Consider the following 23,926-nt stretch of genomic DNA (forward strand, 5'->3'; position numbering starts at 1 on the left):
GTCTAACCCACCACACCAACGGAGTGCCTCTCAAAGAATCCCTAGGTTACGTAATATAGCTTGTACCAGGTAAATCCTCGGAGAGTATCACTTTGTGCTTCCTCCCTAGCCTTTGGGAGATGGCTTTGACCTCTTATATGTGTTTTACCCCCACCCAAATATTTCCTGCAAATATTTTCAATCGAGAGTCCATTAAATCCATGAACGTGGAACTGATGTCTATACGGGCCTGTACGAAGAGTTCTCCACAAATCACAGGTTAGTAATGCAGGGATGGTCTTGTCGTTTAACCCCAGTCCTGATAGGTTCTCTGCCCTTGCCCTGAACTCACAGTCCTGGCTCTACCTCTGCAGGCCGGAAACTGGCACTGGCTTGGGACATTTTCCTTCCGCTAGCCCATTATGTGGCAATGGGTGTTGTCAGTACCCTAACCAGCTTCCCGTTCCTGGTCAGAGCGTGGCCACCCAGATGTCATGTCAGCTCATCATTTACAGCTGTCCTTTCCTCAGATGAACTGTGCTCACTGCGGTGGGAGCCACCTGCCTGAGAAGCTGTGTAGCAGCTCACTCCTCACTGCATGACTCAGGGTATCGGAAGGGCAGCCCCCTTGCACCAGGCACAAATTTTGAGCAGCCCAGTGTGCCCCAGAGCTGCCCTTGAGGTCAGACTGCAGCTGGTCTCTAGCTGAGACCACGTGTTTGATGAACATCGGTTGAGATGATCACGTGACTCCTCCCCCCTTTGGTCTATCAAGGTGGTGTATTGCATAGACTGATTGTCATATGTTGACCTGCCCCTGGTGAAAGCTCAGGATTGTCTCAGGTCTTTTCAAGAGCATGCACCTTGCTCCCTGGGTATGTGTGTGGCTTTTCCATTTCACCCACCCACAGATACGGGTGCTTTAGAATATTCTACTTTCACAAAGAATCTCCGTGTGATTTCCTTTTTTTTTCCCTTGATTTTCTATAGTTTGGTGAAAATCCTATCATCAAAGCATACGTGATTTTTTCCAATTCTGTACTGTTTTCTTGTACTATCTCTTTGGGTATTTCCTGAGCTCAGTGTTCTCCGTTCTGTCCTCCAGAATTACCCACTAACGAATCTTGGGACTTCTTAATCGATCAAGCATGATTCTTGGGATGTGTATTTATTTTCTTTATGTGTTGTTTGTTTGGGGGATTTTTAAATGTCTCCGAACTCATTATCCTTGGGCTCTGTGTTTTGTCAAATTCGGTAGCTCAGGTTCCCATGGACGCGTCAGCTGTGCTTACTGGGCTATTTGACCACTTACTGGTCCTTTGTAAGTATTAACTTTATCTCAAAGTGCTCTAAATGAGTCTTTCCATACTGGCCTGTTCTTGTTTTAAGGATGTCATTAATTATGCCGTTGATGTTTTTGAAGCCCCTCATTTGGCCTGTTGACTGTGTTGAGGCTGATTCCCTTCGTTCATTGCGGTGGATTTCTTGGTGATTCTAGGTTGAATCTTTTTGCTTGTGTTTGGGATTCCTTGGTGGACTGTCTGCCAATGCTGTTTGGGGCTACCACATCTTCTTTTGGCAATTGACAGCTGGGAGAGGGGGTTGGATGAGCCCTCAGGCATATTAGTAGCTCAAAAACCTAGTGTGCAAACTTCTCTTCCTCTCCGATGTTGCCAGGCAAATCTTGATAGGACTCCATGACTCAGGCAGACAAGCACACTGGCAGTTGCCTGTGCAGCCCACAGTGGGGCCCAAGGCAGGGGCAGGGAAACACGGCTGCCACTGCCATGCTCCACCTGGTGCCACATTAGTGGCCTGTCTCATGCTTCTCTGTCCCCCAAGTCCTCCTCCTCCAATCTGAAAGAGCACTAGAACATTCAACTATAGACCTGCTCCCCCACTCAGAACTGCTTATCTCAGGTAAACCCATGCCCTCCAACTTCATCTCTGCCAGTAAAGAAAGGGAAACAAATGGCCATTGAGATTCTTTATTTCCTTTTAGGGGGGATAAGATAGCAGCTAAGAGTTTGGACTTCGTTTGGAGTCAGACCGTCAAGTTCAAACTCTAGTTCAGCCACTCTAGCTGGGTGACAGGAAAGCAACTTAACCCTCTGTGCCTTGGTTTCCCCATGTGTGAAGAGTGGGTAATAATAATAACCCGCCTCTCAAGATCAAGGATTTGCAGCCTTCCATGTGGATGACAACTCAATGTTGTAATCAGAGAAAACCAAAATCTTCATAGCTGAACTAACTTTGCGACAAACGGGGAAAAAATTTGAAGCTTCCAAGAATTGTATCTTGCTTGGATCCACAATCAATGCCCATGGAAGTAGCAGTCAAGGGATCAGAGAACACATCACATTGAGCAAATCTGCAGCACAACATCTCTTTAAAGTACTGAAGAGCAAAGATGGTCTAAGGTGCACTGGGCCCAATCATCCCAGATGCGGGTGGAAAGTGGACATTGAATAAGGACGACCAAAGAAGAATGGATGCCTTTGAATCATGGTGCTGGCGAAGAATATTGAAAGTATCCTGGACTGCCCAAAGAACAAACAGATCTGTCCTAGATAAAGTACACTTCAGAGGAGAGGATGGCAAAACTTCACATCAGATTTTGGACATGTTGTCAGGAGAGCGCAGTCACTGAAAGGGGGCATCACACTTGGTAAAGGGAGGGGCGTGAATAAGAGGATCATCCTCGAGCAGATGGATGGATACAGTGGCTGCAGTAATGGGCTCAAACCTAATCATTGTGAGGCTAGCATAGGACGGGATGGTGTTTCATTCTGTTGTGTATAGGGTCACTATGAGCAGGAACCTAGCAACAACACCTCAGTGCTGCTTCGATGGGGACAAATATACCAACAATGATCAGGGTGCACAGAACCAGGTAATGCGTCCGTCTGTTAAGAATAATGTTGCCATGAGTATGAACCAACTCAATGACAACTAAGGACAACAACCTCTCCGGATGACTGAGATATTAGTTCTTCAAAAAAATTCATGGAAAAACAAAGTTGAAAGATTATGGGATTTTTCTTCAAATTTTTTGAAGCCCTGTCATCTAATGTTTTTAGGCCATGCTGGCAGACACAAACACCCCATTGCAGTGTTGTGGTCATGGCATTAAGGGCTGTCGAGACAGTTCCTCCAAATCAAAGAGGTTCCAGGTCACAAAGTCCGACCGCCCCATCGGGTTTTCCAAGCTGCTGTCTTTGCAGAAACATGACCAGCTCTCTCACCCAGAGAGGCACTGGACAGGTTGGAATTACCAGTCTTTGGATTAGGAGCCTAGTCCTGAAGCATTGTACTACTGTTACTTGGAAATAATCTGATTCAAAGAGTTGGTGACTACAGTCTTCTTCTGGATATTAAAATGCCCTAGGCCTTAAGCCAACACTGTGTGTGTGTGTGTGTGTGTGTGTGTGTGTGTGTGTGTTGCTTAAGAAAGAGTCATACTGCTAGAAATCTTGGGGCATGTTGAGAATTCAAAATGAGGAGCTTATCTTCTTCCTTTGACTGTCATATTGAAATCACATTTTTACAGAAGAAATTTCTTTATAGACCTTTTTGCATCGGGTTCTACTCAAAACTGCAGGCATTTAATTCAAACCCACCAGTGGCTGGCTCTGTGAGGGAAGGGCTTTGTCAATCAGTTCCTAAAGATTGAGCCTAGAAAGCTCTATGAGGCAGTTCTACTCAGTTATAAATCATTGCTCTGAGCTGTAATTAACTCAATGGCACACAACAACGAAACATAAGTAATATCAGCCTGGTGCTGGTTGCTGAGAATACAGCCTACCTGCACTCACAGTCCAGTTATACCTGAGCATGCTCTCACCCAAAAGCTGAGTGGATATCAGATTACTTAGTCATGTATTCCTCCCCTCAAACCTACCAAGTGTCCTTGTCTGCCTAAAAGCAAGGAAGATTACTTTCTCAGTCTTTCATTCTAAAGGTTTTGAGATTTCTATTTTTATTTCTTTCTCTTGGAAAATTATCAGCATAATCATATGACTGTCTAAGAAAGTTTTCTTCTATCGTGTCTTTGACTATTGAATTCATGCTAATCAATCTGCCTTCTTTCTCAGAAGCGCCAATGATTAAGTTTGAGTTTACTTTCTGCTCTTGACCTACATCTAGCAACTTCCTTCTTGTTGTTTACTATGCATTGCAACAAGGTTCGAGTTTGTAAGAAAGAAATGAGTGGTTAAATGATCAGCATCTCCAACATCTATTTACAGCCTCTAGATGCAATTTCATTTCCTAGCAGTCTTTGTATTTCTCACTCAGTTCCTTAAAGCTTGATGACAATTTGTCTTCATGGATTTTTGCTAAAATATCATAGATGTCATAATTGTGATTTTTTTTCAAATTTCGTCCCCTTCTTTTGCCATAAATCTTTTTTGAACTCTCTATTTCTCATCTGTAGCATTGTGTAACCGTTCCTTACTTGGCCCTATATTTTTTCATAACCCTATCATTTTTCTCATTTATTTCATTTTGAACATAGAAAAATTCGGAACCTACATGCGTCTGCAGAGTGTGGGGGGTGCAATCACACTTTGTGCGTTTGTTTGCGTTTTAAGTAATCTTCGCCCATCTATAGCTAAAGTGTTCTTTGTCGTACATGATGTAAAATATCATTTAGAAGGGAAACACACTGTATTAGAATATATACATTAACAAACACCAAGGCCTGAGACTGTAATGGCTAGGGTTATATATCAACCTGGCTGGTCCATGATTCTCAATGGTTTGGCAGTTATATAATGATGCCATTTGACAATTATGTAATGAAATGATCATCTTCCATCTCATGGTTTGATGTGGTAATCCTCCATTTTCATATAATGTCAATTTTCACATAACAACCTGGTATTTAGAACTTAACCATATCTATAAATGAGGAGTAGGTAACTATTTCATGTCATATTTATTGAGTATAAAGAAAATGTGTTAAGAGAATGAATTCAGGAGAATAAGAATACAGAGGGGAGTGGGGACCCATCAGTTTATAGAGAAGGCAGTCTTCTCTCCCCAAACTCAGCAGCTAGGTAGTTAAGAATAATTGGAGATGGCAATACCTTGAGGAAGGAGTTGAAGGTGGGACAGAGGGTGTATTTGTTGGTGCTGCCCTGTGGGACTCAATAAGGAAAACTGAGGCCAATCTCTGTAAATCCACTGACCACTCTTGGGTCAATGTCAAATTCACAAGCCAAGTGCCATTCTCCTGCCCTGTTAAAAGTGAGGGCTATATGGACTTTATCCCAAGTCCTGCTTCCTCCCAAGTGAAAAGCACCTCACAGGGCATCTTCCATGAAGGTGAGGAGGGAGAGGAAGGAGTCTCAGCTCTATTAAACTGCTGTAGGAGTACAGTTGGACTTTCACGGAAGCATTTCCTCTAACTGGCTATATTAAAGTGTTTTCTGGCCTTGCCATCACTCAGCAGTGGTTCATGAGCTTTCAAGAACCTTTAATGAGAACATAAGTAACTTCAATCAGATCAACCCCATTCTGAATCGTGTTGGCCTTCAGGTCAACGGGGGTGAATGTGAATGCTTGAAACTTGTGGGTGGTGGAGAGGATAGGGAAGGAGCAAGGACACTTCAAAACTAATGGCCTCATGTGAGAAGCAATTTTAGAATGAGACAAAGAAGAAGACAGGGGCCTGTATTGGAGAGAGGGTGGAGCTGTGAAAGCAATGCAGTCAGCTTTCTGTATTAGCAATTACACAGGTACCTGAATTATGACCTGGAAAGCACGCATTACCATATTCCGCCAGCTCCCAATATGAGACGCTATCCTCCTTTCAAGGAGAGCAGACCCTGCCATAGAAGAGAAGGGTTTGAGTTTTGTTGTGTCTGATGAAAAAGAGAAAAGGGCGGTTGGCGTTAAATGTCTCATAGCTCGTCTTTGATCTTGTAGCACCGACTGCCCCGCTGGCTGCAGCTGCCTCGGTGCCATCTTCATCCACCTCCAAGCATGTCTTGTGGACTATCTTTGACAGGAACACGTTGGGGCTGGAAGAGATTCCTGAAAGATCTGCCTTGGATTCATCAAAGATGTCCACAATGCCCATGTCTTGTAGAATAGAATTCAGGTGGTAGCTCTCTTCCAGGGTAAGCTGGGGGAAGGATACAACCACTTGTTCTTCAGACATCTTTTCAGAGCTAGTCCAAGTCATTATTTGATCATAAGTCACTTTACTTTCAAGCTACAGGGGAGAAAAAAAAATAACATTTAGGGTCAGCTTGGCTGCAGACAATCTCCTTAAAGTGTTAAAAAGCAAAGATATCAGTTAAGAGGCTAAGGTGTTCTTGACGCGGCCATGCTGTTCTTCTTAATCACAAAACACGCCTGCGAATCTAGACCACGAGTAAGGAAGAGAGAAGAAACTTTGATGTGTTCCAATTCTTATATTGGTGAACAATCCTGAAGAAACCATGGACAGTAAACAAATATGTCTTCAAAGAGATACAGCTAGATTTCTCCAAGGATGGTGAGACTTCATCTCATAAATTTTAGACATATTATCAAGATGGACCAGTCTCTGGAAAAAGACATCCTGCTTGGCAGTCAGAGGGCAGGCGGCGTGTGGTGGGTGCGGGGGGAGACGATTCTCAATGAGGTAGATTGACACCGTGGCTTCAGTCATAGACTCAAACACAGTAACAATTGTGAGGGTGGTGCAGTAACAGCCACCACCTTCCGTGGCACAGAGGATTGCCAGATTCACAACTGGCTCCATGTAACCAATAACAGCCACAGGATCAGCCGAACGGCCTGAAAGGAAGGCCCAAGTTTTCCAAAGCAACTGAATCAATGTCAACACTTGTTAACAAGCATTTGGGTCTTTGGCTAAGTGCTTTGATTTCACTTAAAGCTCCTCCAACCTAATCTCTCTCCCTTCAGAAGAAGTTATAGAACATCCTGGGCTCCAGTGAGCTGTGACTGCAAATTACTAGTGCACCCAGCCAGCAGCACTCAGCTCATCCATTGGGGGACCTGAACCTTCACATTCTGAAAGCGACCTCCCATTCTGTAAACCAGCCAGCATGCTGCTTAGAACAAGGATGCTGAGTCTTTACCTCACCTACTGTGGGCAGGTTATCAGGAGAGACTCATCCCTGGCAAAAGGACATCCTGCTTGGTAAAGTAGAAGGTCAGGAAAAGAAAGGAGGACTCTCAAGGAGATGAATTCACACTGTGGCTGCCACAAGGGTATCAAACACCGCGATGACCGTGGGGATGGTGCAGGACCAGACAGCGTTTTGTTCCGCTGTGCATAGAGCTGTGACGTGTCAGACCCCACCTGTAGGTATCTAACGACGACAACAGGAAGCCACTCAGCATGCTGATTCCTTTGCAAAACGCTATGAAGTTCCAGTGAAAATCCCCTCTTTAGATTTCCACACAGGAGGTGTAAGTGGCTTCTCAGACTGCTGAGAAAGGTCTGGTCTCTATTTCTGAAATACAGTGCAGCACCAGCCCACGGAGCACAGTTCTACGCTGGCACACACAAGTGGGGGGGGGGGGGCCGGATGGTGCTGCCAATAGTCAGAGTTGATTGGATATCTGATTTCTATATTCTTGTCTATCTCTGGTAGTTCAGCCTTCCTCAGCACAACAGGTAGCAGGGAATGTGGTGTTCTAAATGTCTGTCATTAAACACGTTGTAGAGATGGGAAAATCGTTACCTCTTCCAGTCCCTTGAGGTTGTCCGAAGAGGCCGGTGGGAGCAGGACGAACATGCTGAGCTTCCCCTTGGTATACCTCATTTCCAGAATCTGTGCCTGCAGCTCCTCGAGGAAGCCAATTCGAAAGAGGCCCTTTTGGTTCATCATCCTGACAGTCTTCTTTTCGTTCTGCAGTTGACAGAGAGAGAGTCCTGAGTGGCCATGATGCACTCACAGACTCACAAAGCATTAGTAAGCCTCTTGGCCCCAACGCCCCTGAAAGTGCCATTAAGATGGGAAAGGCTCTGGATCAGAAGTGCTGACCTATGACAGTCTCACCTCCACTGACTAAAGTCCCACCCCCACCCCTGACTAAGCCAACCAACCTACCTACCACCAGCTTCTTGTACAATGGTGGCTGGCACATTTCAGTGCGGCTAGAAAACGCTCAGTCTAGTGCCTGACACCAAAATGTTCAAGAACTTTAGGTTCTTATTATAAACAGAAGCCACCACCTGCAGACCTACATTTTAGATGTAAATACACAACTGCCAAATGACTCTGAGTGGACACTAGGCGTGGATTTTCAAGAAACCCATGTGTTCCAACAGTGTACCTCCTTCAAAAAGAAAGGCGCATCGATGGTGTTTTGAATGTCAAAGTTTTTCTCCCATTTGGCCTTGAAATACACAGCATTGGCCAGCACCAGCACGGTCTCATTGCTGATCATGTCCTTGCTGAAGAGCTCCTTGATTTTACCTAAAAGAAAAAAGAGCCTGCTATCCAAGGCGTTCACGTAGACAGCGTGAAAAATAATAGTTTGTCATACCCACGCTGGAAAGGGCGTCATTCCCCACTCACAGTCCTGGGTGGGGGTGGTCATACTGGAGCTGGGGTGAGAGAAGGAACACCCACCACCCAGGACGGGAGGTGCCAATTCTAAAGCTCAAGGTGCCTCTCTGGTTCTCTGTCACAGGAGTGGTTGGACACTTCTCACTAGACATCTTACACCAATGGCATGTCTTGCCAAGGACCGATCACGCTTGATTTTGTTATAAGCTGCTGGAGGAAAGAACTGTTGAGTAAATTTCCGATCTCAAGCATCAATCACAGATTCTATGTACATACATACATCTATGTGTATATGTATGAGGAGGCAACAAACCAAAACACAAAAACAAGTAACAGGCTCCACTGGGTGGAGCTTTTATAGAATGCATTTTTCCTGCTAGGTGAGCATCCCGCAACTCACTCTGAGTTAGTGCACCCAGTGGCATCGCCTGGGAAGGGTCAATCTGGTCACAGTGAATTTTTTCATAAAATCAGTTTCACTCTAACCTTGTGTTTTGTGATGGTCAATTGAAGAGAACAGCGTGCAGCTGTGAAATGTTGTTTCCTGCTTATGCAAAATGTCACAGAAACTGTGGTCCTATTGAACACAACTTACAAGGACAGCACTATAGGAAAAACTCAAGTGACCGAGTGGGTTTCTTGTTTCAAAACAGGTGAACTGTTGATTGATGACAAACCTCGCTCTGTGCATTCATCAACTTCCTGAATGGACAAAAATGTCGACTCGTAGTACATTTGGAGCGTGTTCCACCAGGTCAGATTGTTAATCAAGCTTTCTGTTTAGAGGTTCTGAAAAGATTGCATAGCAGTGTGCAACCAAAAAAAAGTCTAATGTGTGGCAGATGGGGGACTGCTTTTTCCACCATGACAATGCACCTGCTCATGTAGCCACCTCAATGTGCCAGTATGGGGCCAAAAACAGCATGCCTCTCTTGCCCCATGCACCTTACTCACCTGACCTCACTGTGTGAATTCTTTTAGCTTCTGTGAATGCAGAGGGGCATGAAAGGACAGTGATTTGATGATGTAGAAGTGGGAATTAAAAACGAGGGAAGTGCTGTCAGCCATCCAAACAGATGAGTTTGAAAAATGCTTCCAAGAATGGAATCACAATCACAAATGCATCAAGTGCAATGAAGAGTACTTTGAAAGTGATAAGGCTGTTTTGTAAAAAAGAAAAAAGTGAAATACATAGCTTTGGAAAAAATCCATTTGGGTGGGGGTGGGGTACCCCTCATATTTTCATCATTATATTAAGATAATTTAGACATGTTATTCAGAGGCATGAGTAATAATATAGACTCAGATTTGCATTTTTGAATAATTAAAAGGTTTAGGTCGTAGCATCACTGAGTCCTTCTTAAAGCATCCCCAGCAGTCATTAAACATCTGGATGAAGTCCTGGTTCTACGGCTGCTTGGGGTCACTCTTGTTGGGTGCCATCCAGACCGTTCCAACTCATGGGGTCTCGACGTCCAACATGAAACGCTGCCCAGTCCTGCGCCAGCTTCACAACTGTTATTCTGTTTGAGCCCATTGTTGCAGCCACTGTGCCAGTCCACCTTGCTGAGGGTCTTCCTCTTTTCTGCTGCCTCTGCGTTTTACAAGCATCGTGGCCTTCTCCCACAACTACTGGCCTTCCCTGACAACTGCTTCCAAATTCCTCTCAAACCCATTGACCACCTTCCCTACGACCAACCAGGCCAAACCACCAGTGCCTTCCTGTTGGCCCTCTGCAATGGCACCTTCTCTGGACCACCTTCATCATATCCCCTCTGCCCTCCTCATCGTGTGATAGAACCACCTTTCTAAAACACTCCTGGCCTGATGAACCCCTCTCGAGCGTCTCTTCGTTCCCTTTGTTCAATACCAGAAGCATCAATACTTGGATGGGTTCTTTTTAAGGCAACGTGAATTTAGATGCTAATTACAAATAAGCAGAAGACACTGAGACAATGATTGTAGGTGCAAAACTCTCCACAGCTCACCTAAAGAGTTTGTTGTTTTAATGGTCTGTGTTCTTTTTGTTGTGTGGTAGATGTTGTAAGTCTAAGGGATAGGCCGTAAGAATCCCTAATATGACGGGACAATAGCTATTTCAATGGATGGATTTTAGATAATATAAGTTTTGATTCTATGAGCAAATGAGACAGGCAACACTGAAAATTGGTGTGATCTAAAAAGAAAAATTTTTTTAAGATAGGGACCAATCCGCAGAAATAAAAAGAAGACCAAACCTATGGTGAAAGCCTTACAAACGCTGGAACAAAGGTAGGAACCTTATAGATGGGAAGATGCTCTTGAGAACTATGAGAGGATGACTTCCATTCACGGAGGAGAAATTCCCTGAAGGCAAGATCTCATCTCATTTCTGCTGCGCTGTTTTACACGAGTGCCTACTGAGAACAGGGTGCTAGTCCCGAGCCCAGGTGGTTAGGTAGCTGCCAGCAGACCCCTAGTCCATGTGGTTCCTGTTGGCTTTCAGGACAGGCACCTCAGCAGTGAGGAGCCTCTGGCTCTGCCAGGTGACAACCAGGCAAAGGTGGGCATTCCGCCAAACACCAAGTCATTCTTGAGCAACGATCCCTCATATTTTTTTTCTGGAAGGGATATGAAACGGAGTAAGCAACGAGGAAAAGGTTAAAGGGAGCATATTGGGGCGGAGGGCCCTGAGAGAAGCTAGGTCACAGAAAGGCTCACCTGAGTGGCCCCTCAGCAGGCACTCAGGCCACTGTGATGAGCTGGGATTCCTGCAGGCAAGGGTGGCGCCAGATTATCTTAAGTAGGATTGGGACACACAAGGTGGCCGCTTTAGAAGGCCCCTCACGGAGGTCCTGTACAACAGGCCAGAACGGCCCTCTTACAGCTTCAACTCTCTGCCACACACGCAATCATCACACAGTCTGTCTCTCGTATTTACTGTGGATATGAGGGGGTGGCAAGTCCATTCCAGCCCATAGCCACACCATGGCCAACCAATCAAACCACTGCGCAGTCCTGGGCCCATCTCCCAGCCCTCACTGTGCCGGAGCCCATTGCTGGAGTCACCGCGTCCATCCATCTCAGGGAGGACCGTTCTCTTTTTCACTGGCCTTCTATATGACTAAGCATGATCTCCCTCTCCAGGGCCTGGTCCCTCCTGATAACACGCCCAAAGTATGTGAGACGGAGTCCCACCAGCCTTGCATGTAAGGCGCACTCTCGCTATGCCTCTCCCCGGAGAGTTCGGTCTTCTGGCCATCTGTGGTATAGTCAATATTCCTCACGAACATCATAATTCAAACGCATCGAATTTCTTTGTAATATTAACTTTTACTGATTCTTTTAAAACACAGGAGACAAGTACTGACTCTGCACTTGACTGACAGATGTTTCAACTTTGGCATGAAAGAGTAGCAGTCCTGAAGGAGATGCAGTAGCAGCAGCATCTACATCCTGTAACCTGCTTGACACCTGTAGAACCCACTTTGAACCTGGTTCACACACAGGCATCTCTGGTCCCTGACAGACCAGCAGCCTGAAGAGCTGGACTAGAGGGATTTCTTTTTTCAATGTACAGGAATTCCTGCCATGATGTGCTGTTTTCTTTCTTACCTTGTGATTGAGATTCAACCCAGAAGTTAATCTGTTGTCTGGATTTTTCGGTGTCTTTCCGGAAGTCAATACTTTCAACCGTGGTGTGGTAAAACTGAATCACGCCATCCAAGTATTCCTGTGACATCGGAGTAAGCAGGAAGCAGTGTGATAAAGTGCCATTGCTGAGTTACTAGCAGCACGGCAACCAGGAGTCGCCCAAAAGCCTACTGCGAAAGATATCCCTGTCACTGACGCCCAGAGGTGTCATTCCAAGCACTCATTAGACAGAAGCACTGACAGATTAGAATATAGAGTGTTTATTCATAAAATAGAACAGGGTTTCAAAGACAGGATCCTCTCCTGCCAGGTGTCCTTTTCCTGAGGCAATCGACATGAGAGGTCACAAGGCAACTATCCAAATTTTCTATATTTCTGTTTTGTTTTTGTCCCTTCATATTAAGGTGTGTCTCGGCGGTGTTATGTCACTGGAGGGCACTGACATGAAGCTGTATCATATGTTTTTCTGTTCTTCAGTATATGAAACCCAGAATTGGTGAACCTATAGGGACAGCAAGTAGGATAAGGGTTCTTGGGGGGCGGGGGCTGCAGTGTGTGGCTGGGGGGCGGGGGGTAAAAGGGAGACAACGTCAAGGAGTCCACAAAGAAAGAGAATGTGTGGAAACTGATTGTGGTAGCAACTGTACAGTTCAACTTGTGATTGAACTCTGGAATGATAAATGTATTAACTCCCAATTAATCATGCTTTTTTAAGAAGAAAAGAAACTTAGAAGATTTAACTGTACCGTTTTTGAAGAATTAACACCCAACATATAAACTCCCATTTCCACAGTAAGAGAATATACTTATTTTGGTCAAACGCAGGGTCCCGCTCCTCCTCCCCGCAAACTAACTGTGTGCTCTAGATGCCCCTGATGGCGCACCTCACTTTTATTGCTAAGGCTGTGCCTCCCTCTAGTGGCAGAATAGGAAACAGGTCACAACAGACACAAAGCCGCTTATCCTGAGACCTCAGCTTTTTTTTTTTTTTTTTTTTGACAGACTGGCGTCTCCTCCCACTACACCATTCTGTTCTCAGGAGCATAAGCCCAAGTGCACTGCCAAGGAGTCGGTTCTGACTCGTAGCCTAGCAAGCACAGTTTCATTGTGGGTGGTCTGCTTGTGGCACAAAAGGTAATTCAGTGAGAAAAAAAAAAAGGTAATTCAGTGAATTCCCTTGAGGAGAGCCCACTGCAAGAGGAGCTACCAAGTACATCTACCTAGACTTTGACTGGGAAAGAGGGTCAAACCCATGAATGCTCTGAAGATTTGGGGTCCCCTGATCCTTTGTGCCACTCACGACAGACTTGGGTGGGCTGAAGCAGGAGGAAACTGGGAGGTGTGGAAGAGAAAGAGGTGGGTCAGGACCCCACCCTCCCGCCCCCACCCCTCCACGGTTCACAGGACAGCCTTCAGCAGGCAAGTGACCCGGCTACTCAATCCTTTTAAAATACCGCAAGTGTGCGCTGAGGTATAGCTTTAATCCCCAGGCCTGCGTAGCTCACCGGGCAGATGGGAAATCCCTGCTCTCCGTAGAGTCTGTTGGCAATACTCAGAGTGTAGTCAACTCGGATTCGGTCCAACTTAGAGAGAAGCCTCCCGAAGCAGCAGCTGAGAACTCCACTCCCGTCGCCAGAAGGCTCAGCCTAGTAGAAGCAGAAGCCATGTGTGATCTTCATGTCATTATCTGAAGAGGGGCCGGTGGCCCAGTGGTAGGACACTCAGCTTCCAGGAGAGACACCCAGGTTCACTTCCCAGCCAGTGCACATCCCAGGTGGCCAGGGCTGCTCCATCAGCGGAGGCTTGTGTGTTACTGGGAGGCTAACTGGGATTCAGCAGAGCTTCTACACTAACACAGACTAGGAAGAAAGACCCAGTGATCTCCTTCCAAAGAGCAGCTGGGAAAACCCTGTGGATCACGAGGATCCAATCACACTGGGCACCAGGCCCCCATGAGTCAGCTGGAGGCAGACTCGACAGCAGCTACCAACATTCTGCATAACGAGATGTGATGTTGCTTTGCAAGGGAGGAAGCTCAGAAGGAGGGGGAGGACGGACACATTGAGACACCATGGCTCCTAGATTGTACCAAGACATTCGGTAGGGGGGTGGGGGAACAGTTTCTGGAGGCTAGGTATATTAAAGATCAACTCCCATTTATCTCTATGTTCAAAATTATTTGAGTATGAGACAATCTTCTCTCCATTCTCCTCTGAAGCTTTCTGGATAGGGTGACCTGGAACCTGCAGATCCTTTTGTAACTGCTGGAAGACGGCCTCTGAAAGTCCTGAGGGCCAGGACAGCTTTCAGCATGAAGGGAAACAGGTGAGGCTAGAGGGATTGAGAAGTATCCCTCAGCTGGCCCCCCTCTCGCCACCATTCATGCTGGACCAGGCTCCCTTTTGGAACCTGTGTCTTGGAAAAGCAGGTGAGTTCGTGGGGAAAACATCTATGTTTCTTTATCATGAACTGAAGATACTAGATTCAGCTCTTTAGGAAACTGGTTTCAAGCCAGGGTTCTATACGAGGCTGCATGATCAGAAAGGAATGACAGATGACCTGCAATGGGAGTCATTGTTCACTGGATGTCATGTTTCAGGCAGCAAACACAGCCAAGTATTGGCTCGTTGGTATGTGGGGCAGTGGCTTGTGGAACTCACCGGCAGATTCAGAGCCCCCTTCGTCCTTTCCTGCCCTTCCACACCACTGTCAGCCACCACCTCCTGGGTGTTGCTCTTCGGGCAAGGCTCTTCGTTCTCATTCTGGGAAAATTCATTGAAGTGTAGCACCTGTGTGGGATGACATGGGGTCTTTCAGGCAATATCAGTGCTAGGAAATCTGAACAGAAGAATATTTAAAGTGTGTTAACAAGGATGGCCGAGTCCAGCAAAACAACCAATGGTTTACAGCAAAGTGGAGCTTTCTTCGGTCTGTGGTTGGGACGTAGACTAAAAGGGAAGTCATTAGATTTGAGGTGGTTCAGTGGGATATGCTCTTCCAAGAGGGCCATTCCCAGCACCTCATGCTCAGCCACCACGCATCAGTGAGTGGAGGTCTGGGGGTTGTTATGAGACTGAAGAGGTCTAAGCCAGCCTAACAGACTAAAACAGATTATGGAGAAAAGCCTGCCACTCTACATTCCAAAGTCATGACCTACAGCTGATCCAGGTGATGGTGCAGGAACGGACTGAGTCATGGTTCCTTTACCACGGGGTCACCAGGAGCTGTGGGCCCACTCCACCACAGCTAACCACAATCATACCAAATGCTCCTCCCTCAGGACCACGTGAAATGATGCCTGTGACCAAACTAGAAGAATCAAATGTCATGTGGGTTCCACAGAGGATCCACAAGACGCGTGTCCTGATAGAGTGTGCAGAGGGGGCCAGTCCGACTGGAAATGTATTGGAATCAATATGGCGGCACACAGCACCACCAACAAAGGTATAAAACACGCCCTGAATTTGAAAGATTGAGTTTCAGAGAAAACAATGGAATTTCAAATATCTCATCCACATTTTATACCCAGAGCAGGCTGATAAGATTAATGTTTTGGATATACTAAGTTATATAAAATATACCATTAAAAACTCATATCAGTTATTTATTTTCACTGTTTCAATATAGTGCCTAAAATATTTCTCATTGTTTATGTGGCTCACATTATATGTGTGTTGGACAGCACTGATCTAGAGCATCAAATTGAGCAGGAGAGAAAGGACAACAACGGCCAGTTGTCCAAAGCTTCACAGAAAGATGGGAGAGCAGGTGTGTTGGCAGGTGACACCCACGTGTCCGGAAAAAGAAGAACCTGAAGCCCAAACTGGAGGATGTGAACCACATTCCAAAGTTGTTTTAATGACTGGACGAAGAAAATAATAATATATCAAATCAAAGTTACAGAGTAAAGCAGAATCATCTCAAGCAAACTCTGCCTTCATCCATTAATCCAACTCATCTCTATGAGGATTCAATGCCTTCATCCATTAATCCAACTCATCTCTATGAGGATTCAATGCCTTCATCCATTAATGCAACTCATCTCTACGAGGATTCAATGCCTTCATCCATTAATGCAACTCATCTCTACGAGGATTCAATGCCTTCATCCATTAATCCAACTCATCTCTACGAGGATTCAATGCCTTCATCCATTAATCCAACTCATCTCTATGAGGATTCAACAGCCATAGCTGTGCATAAACATGTGAGCTATATGCTGGATTCAAGGAAATCAGAAGCCAACCTTGGTATCATAAAATTTATTTGGGGCTTGTTCTTGTCACTCCCATTGATTCATTCTACAAATATTTATTAGGTGACTGTTAGGAGCCAAGCATTTTTCTAGACCTGACTCCTGCCCTCTAGTAGGTTATGTGAGAAAACCATGCACCAACCCAAACATACCGTGATTAATTACTGCAGGCATTCTGTTAGAAGAAACCAATCATGCGCAGGGGGAAAGTAGCTAGGATCAGAGGGATGTTGACAAGGTCAAGGGATAGAGTTGAACAGGAGATGAGGAGAACGTGGTATACTTTAACAAGAAGGTGGACTTGCGTTCAATTTTTCAACAGAAAGCAAGTTAGCCCCTCAGTTCTCTCAGAGAAGAGCTAGTCAAGCAAAGGAAACCGCTAGGGAGGGCCTTAAGGGAGGATGTGTGTGGCTTATCTAAGGAAGCCGTGGAGACGATGGTGCCTGGATTGCAGTGCCGAGGAGTGGGTTAAGGGATTCAGATCCTCAAAGCCTCATGGATAATTGCAAGGCTTCTACTGTTAGGGAAGTGTCGGGAAGTTTTTAACAGATTAGAAACAGTGGCAGACTTCGTTTAAAGTCCAGAAGCTGGGTTGTCTGTGGAAGCAAAGACACCATCAGCGGGTGATGGCAGCATTTAATTTAAAAAGGTAATGATGCTTTAGATAGAGGAGGCTGTAAGAGGGGACTAGATGCTGGACAAATTTCAAAAGAAATTTTCATGGGATGTTATGACAATTTGATGCGAGATGAGTGAGAAAGAGAGGGATCGAGATGACGCCAGGATCTTTAGCCAAGTCTCTGCAGCCATCATTAGTGCTTAGGAAGTACTGACTTCCTGAAAGACGGAAGCAAACATACAGAGACTCCAAGTACTGGAAATAGTATTAGTGATCATTATGGCCTGAAAGGCAAACATGCAGGCAGAAAGAGAAAGAGAGGTAGAAGGTAACTGGGAAACCCAGGGAGACTGGAGGCATCATAGTGGAGTGCACCTTGACAAATGACAGAATTTGGAAGGGTAGAAAGCAAAACTCTGAAACCCAGAGGCAGAAGCAGGCTCTAGCAAGCCCCAGGTGCAGGAAGCAATCCGGCTTCGCAGGGGACCAGTAGCTCCCTTTAGGTGTGGGCCCGGGAAAACCGAGGCACCTCCGTGGATATTCACCTTATCGATCTGATCAGCACTGCTGCTTCTGGCCCCCAGTCGAACCATGCCGAGGGCCGCAGAGAGACTCAGAGGACAGAAAAAGATGTTCCTTTGAGGGTCGTTTTGGCTTATCTCTTGGAAAAGATCGAAGCAAAATTTGGTGTTTGCTGCAACAAGGGAGTCCATTGTGAAACTGGTAACAAGCTAAAACCAGAAACAGAAAAAAATGTCATTGGAGGAAAGTCAATGTGCTCTCCTTTGAAATGCCCAAGATACTATCGTACAGAATAATCCAGTGTGTTGTTATTATTAAAGACTGCAAGACTATTATCATCTCCAACCTGACATAGAGATGCTGACATCCACACTGATGTTGATCAAGATAGAAGTCCATTTTCACGTAGAATGGGACTTCCTTTATTTCATATGCAACCCACATGGCATGAGTCACCTTAGTAGGTCATCAATATTGGTCAAGAGATAATAATAGGTCTTGAAAGATGGTGGGAATTTACAAGGCATCTGCTTCAACTCCCTCCCTGAAGGGCATCGGACCACAGGCAACATGAAAAACAGTTGCTGAAAAGTCAGCTCCAACGCCTGGCAACCTCATGTGTGGCTGAGTAGAAGTTACTCCGGAGGGTGTTCAATGGCTGTGATACAGCTGAAGTGATGGAGCCATTTCCCTGAGGATGGATTCATTGGCCTGCTCTAGCCGTCGGCTCTGGAGCAGCTAATAGCAACAACAGTGGTCTGTGACAAAGACACAGAGTAGACAGACTGCAAACTCCCTCCAGACCCCTTGTTCTCACCTCCACCATCCACGACTTGCCTTCACAATTAAGTGACACAAAGAAGCAAAGAAAGCAAATAAATTAAAGATGGTCTCAGCTGAGCGATTTCACAGACTTTTGCTTAATTTTATATTAAGCAAAATACAATCTGATTTTTGCAAAGAAAGACTTGAGTGCAGATATACGATTGGCATGTGACCAAAACCTTTGCCATCGAAGGAAAAGAAGACAAATTGGACGGTCTGGCTATTTGCATGCTTCGCATGTGGATGGCGAGTCAAAAAGAGGTAGACCCTGGACGAGATGGACTGACACAATGGCTGCAACAATGGGTGCCAACATCAAAGCTGTGGGAGGGCACAGAACCAGGTTGGGTTCCTTCTGTTGTACATCGGGTCGCTATACATTGTAACCAACTCGCCAGTAACAGCCACATTAAAGGAAGCCTGGCAGTGAACTATATCGAAGGGACAGCAAGGATTTGGACTTAAAGACCAAACTAACAAAATGTACATTTTCTAGCTGTGGGCGCCACTTGCCCCTTGTCTCCTCCATGGATTTGTGTGGCTGGCACTGGGAAAGAAAGGTGTTTCTTTCTGGCATGAGCAAACCCAGAACTGAGTGTTCAGAGTCTTGGCTGCTTTGGAAAGAGCATGATTGCTCATGTAGGCCAACTCCCTTGTTCTGAAGATGAAAAACTGAGGCCAGCAGAGGTGAGGTGGCTTACACCCAAGCACCCAGCTGGCCAAAGGCAAAGCAAGGCAAAGACTGTTCCATGCCCAGGCCTGCTTCCTCCTGGAACTGACTGGTGATGTATTTGGTTCTAAATCCGGTCCTATCCTGACTCACATTGTGGGTGCAGGCCCCAGGCACTCTCCACCTGTTCCTGCAGAAAGAGCCCCTTTTCCGAGTGTTCTCTGTCTCGATGCTGCAGCCTGGAGCCCAATTTCCACTAAAGTTCTGTGTCGCTGCAGCACAGCCTCTCCTTCCAAGGGAGGCGCGATAAGGGTCAGACTAGAACAGGTTAAACAGTGTTTAACCTGATGGAACAGACTGAGTCTCCGCTTTTGCTGTTCCTAATATTGGAAGGGTACATGGGAATTGGTGTCTTTGGAAAATCTTTTCTGGCTCTCTACAGAAGTCCAGATTTTAGGGGAAAATTAATATCTAATCATTATATTAAGATGTCATCTGGCAGCCGTCATCCCACAAGGACAAAACCCATAATCATGGCATCCATGCTGACTCTTAACCACCTTCTGGAGGCTTTCCCAGACTATCCATCTTTATGGCAGCAGACAGTCTCATCTTTCTCCCATAGTGTGGTTAATGGGTTTGAACCACTAACCTTTCTGTTAGTAATCCAGCACCTAAAGCACCATGCCACTTAATCCTGACAGTAACCTAATCATTCAGTAAGCATGTATGATGCGCCCCAGTCATTACAGCCTGGATGAGACACGGTTTGCCTGTGGTGAAACCCCAACCTGACAGCTCAGATAGTGCAACAGATGGAACGAGTGCTGGGGGCCTCGGGAAGTAATGCAAAGTTGATGGGAGATAAAAATGGAAGTGGCAAAGGAATCTTAAATAATGTTCTAGCACTCATCCATATTGAGCTGTTCTAACCAAGCCAAGCCCACCTGTGTGGGATCAGTTCTGACTCTTAACAGTCCAATTGGACCGAACAGAGCTGCCCCATAAATTTTCTGAGGCTGAGATCCTTACAAAAGCAGACTGCCACACTGGAAATCCCCTTACAGAAGGGTCTCGGGAGGAGACGAGCCAGTCAGAGTGCAGTGTAGCAACGAGGAAACGTACAACTTTCTGCTAGTTTCTAATTGCTTCCTCCTCCCCACTATCATGATCCTAATTCTACCTTACAAATCTGGCTAGACCCAAGGATGTACACTGGTACAGATAGGAACTGGAAACACAGGGAATCCTGGATAGGTGAACCCCTCAAGACCAGTGGTGAAAGTGGAGATACCAGAAGGGTGGAAGAATTTGGGGTAGAAAGGGGGAACCGGTTACAAGGATCTACATATAACCTCCTCCCAGGGGGATGGACAACAGAAAAGTGGGTGAAAGGAAATGTCAGACAGCATAAGACATGAAAAAAAAATTATAATAGTTTATAAATTATCAAGGATTCGGTGGGGGCGGGGGAAATGAGGAGCTGATACCAAGGGCTCAAATGGAAAGCAAATATTTTGAGAATGATGATGCCAACAAATGTACAAATGTGGTTAACACAATGGGTAGATGGATAGATTGTTATAAGAGTTGTACAAGCCCCCAATAAAATGATTTTTTTAAAAAGCAGACTGCCACATCATTCTCCCATCGAGCACCTGATAAGTTAAAAGCACTAGCAACCGAGCACTTAATTACTGTACCACCAGGGTGCCTTATTTTAACAGTACAGATTTAAATATGTAATGTAAAGATATTGCACTTTGAAAAACCTTTTATTCTTTTAAGTTTTTTAACACTGTAATCATTCAAGATAGCTTAGGTGGTCAGTAGAAGCCAGGTTCTGATTGATTGCTTCAACTTTTAAAATTCAGCAGCAAGAGCAATGTGTACATTTGCTAGTCCTTGCCAAAAATCCTCTTACATCTGTTCAGAGAGACAGCACAGGTTCAGTGCCAGACCACTGCAATAAAGGAACTACTTCTATCACGTGAGCACACATGTTGTTTGGTTTCCCAGTGCAATTATACCTGCACTACAATTGGTGGAGTCGCTGAAAGGTGAAATAGCATGATGAAAACTTTTGAAATCATTAAAGAATTATCAAAATGTTACACAGAGGCATGAAGTGAGCACACACTGTTCGGAAAGTGGTGCCAGAGATTATTTGGCACAAGATTGTCATAAGCCTTCGATTTGTTAAATAAATAAAAACACAACTTGAAACGATATAAAATGTGTCACGATATATATAGCATGATGTACCTGTACTACTGTAAAAATAGCAATGACTAAATGACAGACACGCTGTCAATCCATTGGGTTTGCAAGCACTTGTCAATAAAGAGAAGCAATCTCTGTGTAATCATCATCATATTAAAATGTAAGAATAAAAGTGGAGAGCAAATGCTTTGAGAATGATTGGGGCAGGGAATGTGCGGATGTGCTTTATACAATTGATGTACGTATATGTATGGATTGTGATAAGAGTTGTATGAGCCCCTAATAAAATGTAAAAAAAAGAAAATGATTAGGGCAAAGAATGTACAGATGTGCTTTATACAATTGATGTATGTGTATGTGTGGATTGTGATGACTTGTATGAGCCCCTAATAAAATGTTTAATAAAAAAAATAAAATGTAAGAATAAGATCTTTTCTAAAGGACTGTATATATTCAAGTATAAGCCTGTCCAACTATCAGCTGAGACACCTAATTTTACCACAAAACTGCATTTAAAATGTGCTGAAAACTCTGCTTATACATGGGTATATAGTAACATGGCTTTCCAGTTTAAAGACGTATGCGGCACTTTCATAATGGAGAAGACTCACTGCCCACAGAAACATCCACCATCAGCAGAAGTGCCAAGTACATTGTGGTTCAGTCATGCAGTGGGGTCTGTATCCCAATGAGATTGGATACACCTGCCGCCGGTGCCTAACAATGTGCACGGTGGTCACAGCACAGTGTTGAGTGAAAGAAAACACATCTGAAAAATTCCCATCTGTCGATTCCATTTGTACAAAGCTCCCAAACTGGCAAACGGAATACCTGCTGTGTTCAAAGTTAGAGCAGCAATTACCCGTGGGGTGGGCGAGGGGAAGAGACTGGGAACGAGCGGGAGTGCTGGTGGGCAGAAACACTGACTCGGAAACACAAAGTAAGCCCTGGTTCCGAGCAGTTGCCAGTGTCCAGGTAAATATTCCAACCGCGGATGATTTTACAAACCTAATCACTGCACCGGGGCTGGGAATAACTGAAGCCGGTCTATTCTCATGAGCTGGGAGGCTCTGGACCCCTCTGGACCCAGGCAGGAAGGAGGCATCTAGGAGGCTGGGGATGGGAGTTTCTTGATTGAGTGTTGCTTACACATTAAATTCACATACGTGTGTGTGCACGCACGCACGCGCACTCGGAGCAACAAAACCAAAAGGGAAGGACATGTTCAGCGTATGTAAAGTTGAAAGAACTGAAGAAAAATAATTCGGTCGGTGGGCGATGGAGACGGTGGCGCCGTAGTGTCTGGTGCAAGACTTGCCGGGGCGGCGGCCATGGAGGCCGTCCTGAACGATCTGGTGTCTAAGGATGACCAGCTGAGATTTGAAAAGAAATTTCAATCTGAGGAGGCAGCAGGCAGCAAGGTCAGTGTCCAAGGGCACCCAATTCGAGTATGCCTAGTGCCTGGTTCGAAGCAAGTATAACGATGACATCCGGAAAGGCACTGAGCTGCTTGAGGAGCTGCTGCCCAAAGGAAGCAAGGAGGAGCAGCGGGATTACGTCTTCTACCTGGCTGTGGGGAACTACCGGCTCAAGGAACATGAAAAGGCCCTAAGGTACGTGCGTGGGCTGCTGCAGACGGAGCCCCAGAACAACCAGGCCAAGGAACTGGAGCAGCTCATTGACAAGGCCATGAAGAAAGATGGACCGGTGGGCATGGCCATGGTTGGCGGCATGGCCTTGGGTGTGGCAGGACTAGCTGGCCTCATCGGACTGGCTGTATCCAAGTACAAATCCTGAGCACACCCGCACCGCTTCTTCCCAGGGCACCCTCCTGGCCTGCACTCAGAGGAGTTGAAGCAGCCTACCAAGGGGCGGGCTCGTCAAGGACACTCAAAGCCAGGCCCCTCCTAGCTGTCCCTACTCTGCTCTCCTTGGTCTACTATGATCTTCAGCCTCCTCATCCCTCAGACCTGTCTCCTGGCCCCAGATCATGTGCTTGGGAATATGTGTAAATAAAATTGGTCTTTGGCTTGGGAAAAGAAAAATAATTCAAGAAGGATTCTTTGGGCAAAATATTGGGTGGTGCAGGCTGCATCAAAAGAAGATGGAAGAAATACACAGAATCACTGCACCAAAACGAATTGATCGACTATCAACCATTAAAAAGGGTAGAAAATGATCAAGAACCAGTGACATTGAAGAAAGAAGTCCACACTGCCCTGAAGACATGAACAACAACAACAAAACGAGGCTCAGGGAATTGAGGAAATGCCAAATGAGGAAATGACAACGGTGCTGGAAGCATTCACTCATCTGTGCCAAGAAACGTGGACAACAGGCTGGAAGAGATCCAAATCTTGACCCATTCCAAAGAAAGTTGATCCAAAAGAATGTGGAAAATACTGAACAATATTATTACCATCACATGCAAGTAAAATGTTGCTGAAAGGCATCATACAAAAAAAAAAAAGATATAAGTGTGTGTTTGTATGTGTATATATGTGTATATGTATATATGTATGTATATATATGTATATATATATCATATTAAATGAAGGGGGAAGTGCAGAGTGGAGACCAAGGCCCAAGTGTCGACCAATGGAGATCCCCTCATAGAGGGGTTTAGGAGAGGAGATGGGTTAATTAGGGAGTGAGGTAGTATCGAT

General features: G+C 45.4%; 1 protein-coding gene and 1 pseudogene across 2 annotated transcripts; one reads left to right on the top strand and one right to left on the bottom strand.

The window, feature by feature from the left end:
* Positions 1–5,794: 5,794 nt before the first annotated feature.
* On the bottom strand, positions 5,795–17,733 carry SERPINB12 (serpin family B member 12). 2 transcript variants are annotated; one of them, XM_075533249.1, is made up of 7 exons: positions 17,566–17,733; positions 14,867–14,935; positions 13,652–13,792; positions 12,108–12,225; positions 8,278–8,420; positions 7,683–7,850; positions 5,795–6,199 (listed from the first exon to the last, which is right to left on the bottom strand). In XM_075533249.1, exons 1-7 carry the CDS (start codon positions 17,731–17,733, stop codon positions 5,795–5,797), a joined length of 1,212 nt encoding a protein of 403 aa, XP_075389364.1. The 2 variants fall into 2 exon arrangements, with proteins under 2 accessions (XP_075389364.1, XP_075389363.1); XM_075533248.1 differs by having other exon boundaries at positions 14,807–14,935.
* Positions 17,734–22,591: 4,858 nt separating this feature from the next.
* On the top strand, positions 22,592–23,057 carry LOC142427969 (mitochondrial fission 1 protein pseudogene; annotated as a pseudogene).
* Positions 23,058–23,926: the final 869 nt, after the last annotated feature.

The sequence above is a fragment of the Tenrec ecaudatus genome, chromosome 15 (genome assembly GCF_050624435.1).
Source record: "Tenrec ecaudatus isolate mTenEca1 chromosome 15, mTenEca1.hap1, whole genome shotgun sequence".
Classification (NCBI taxonomy): domain Eukaryota; kingdom Metazoa; phylum Chordata; class Mammalia; order Afrosoricida; family Tenrecidae; genus Tenrec; species Tenrec ecaudatus.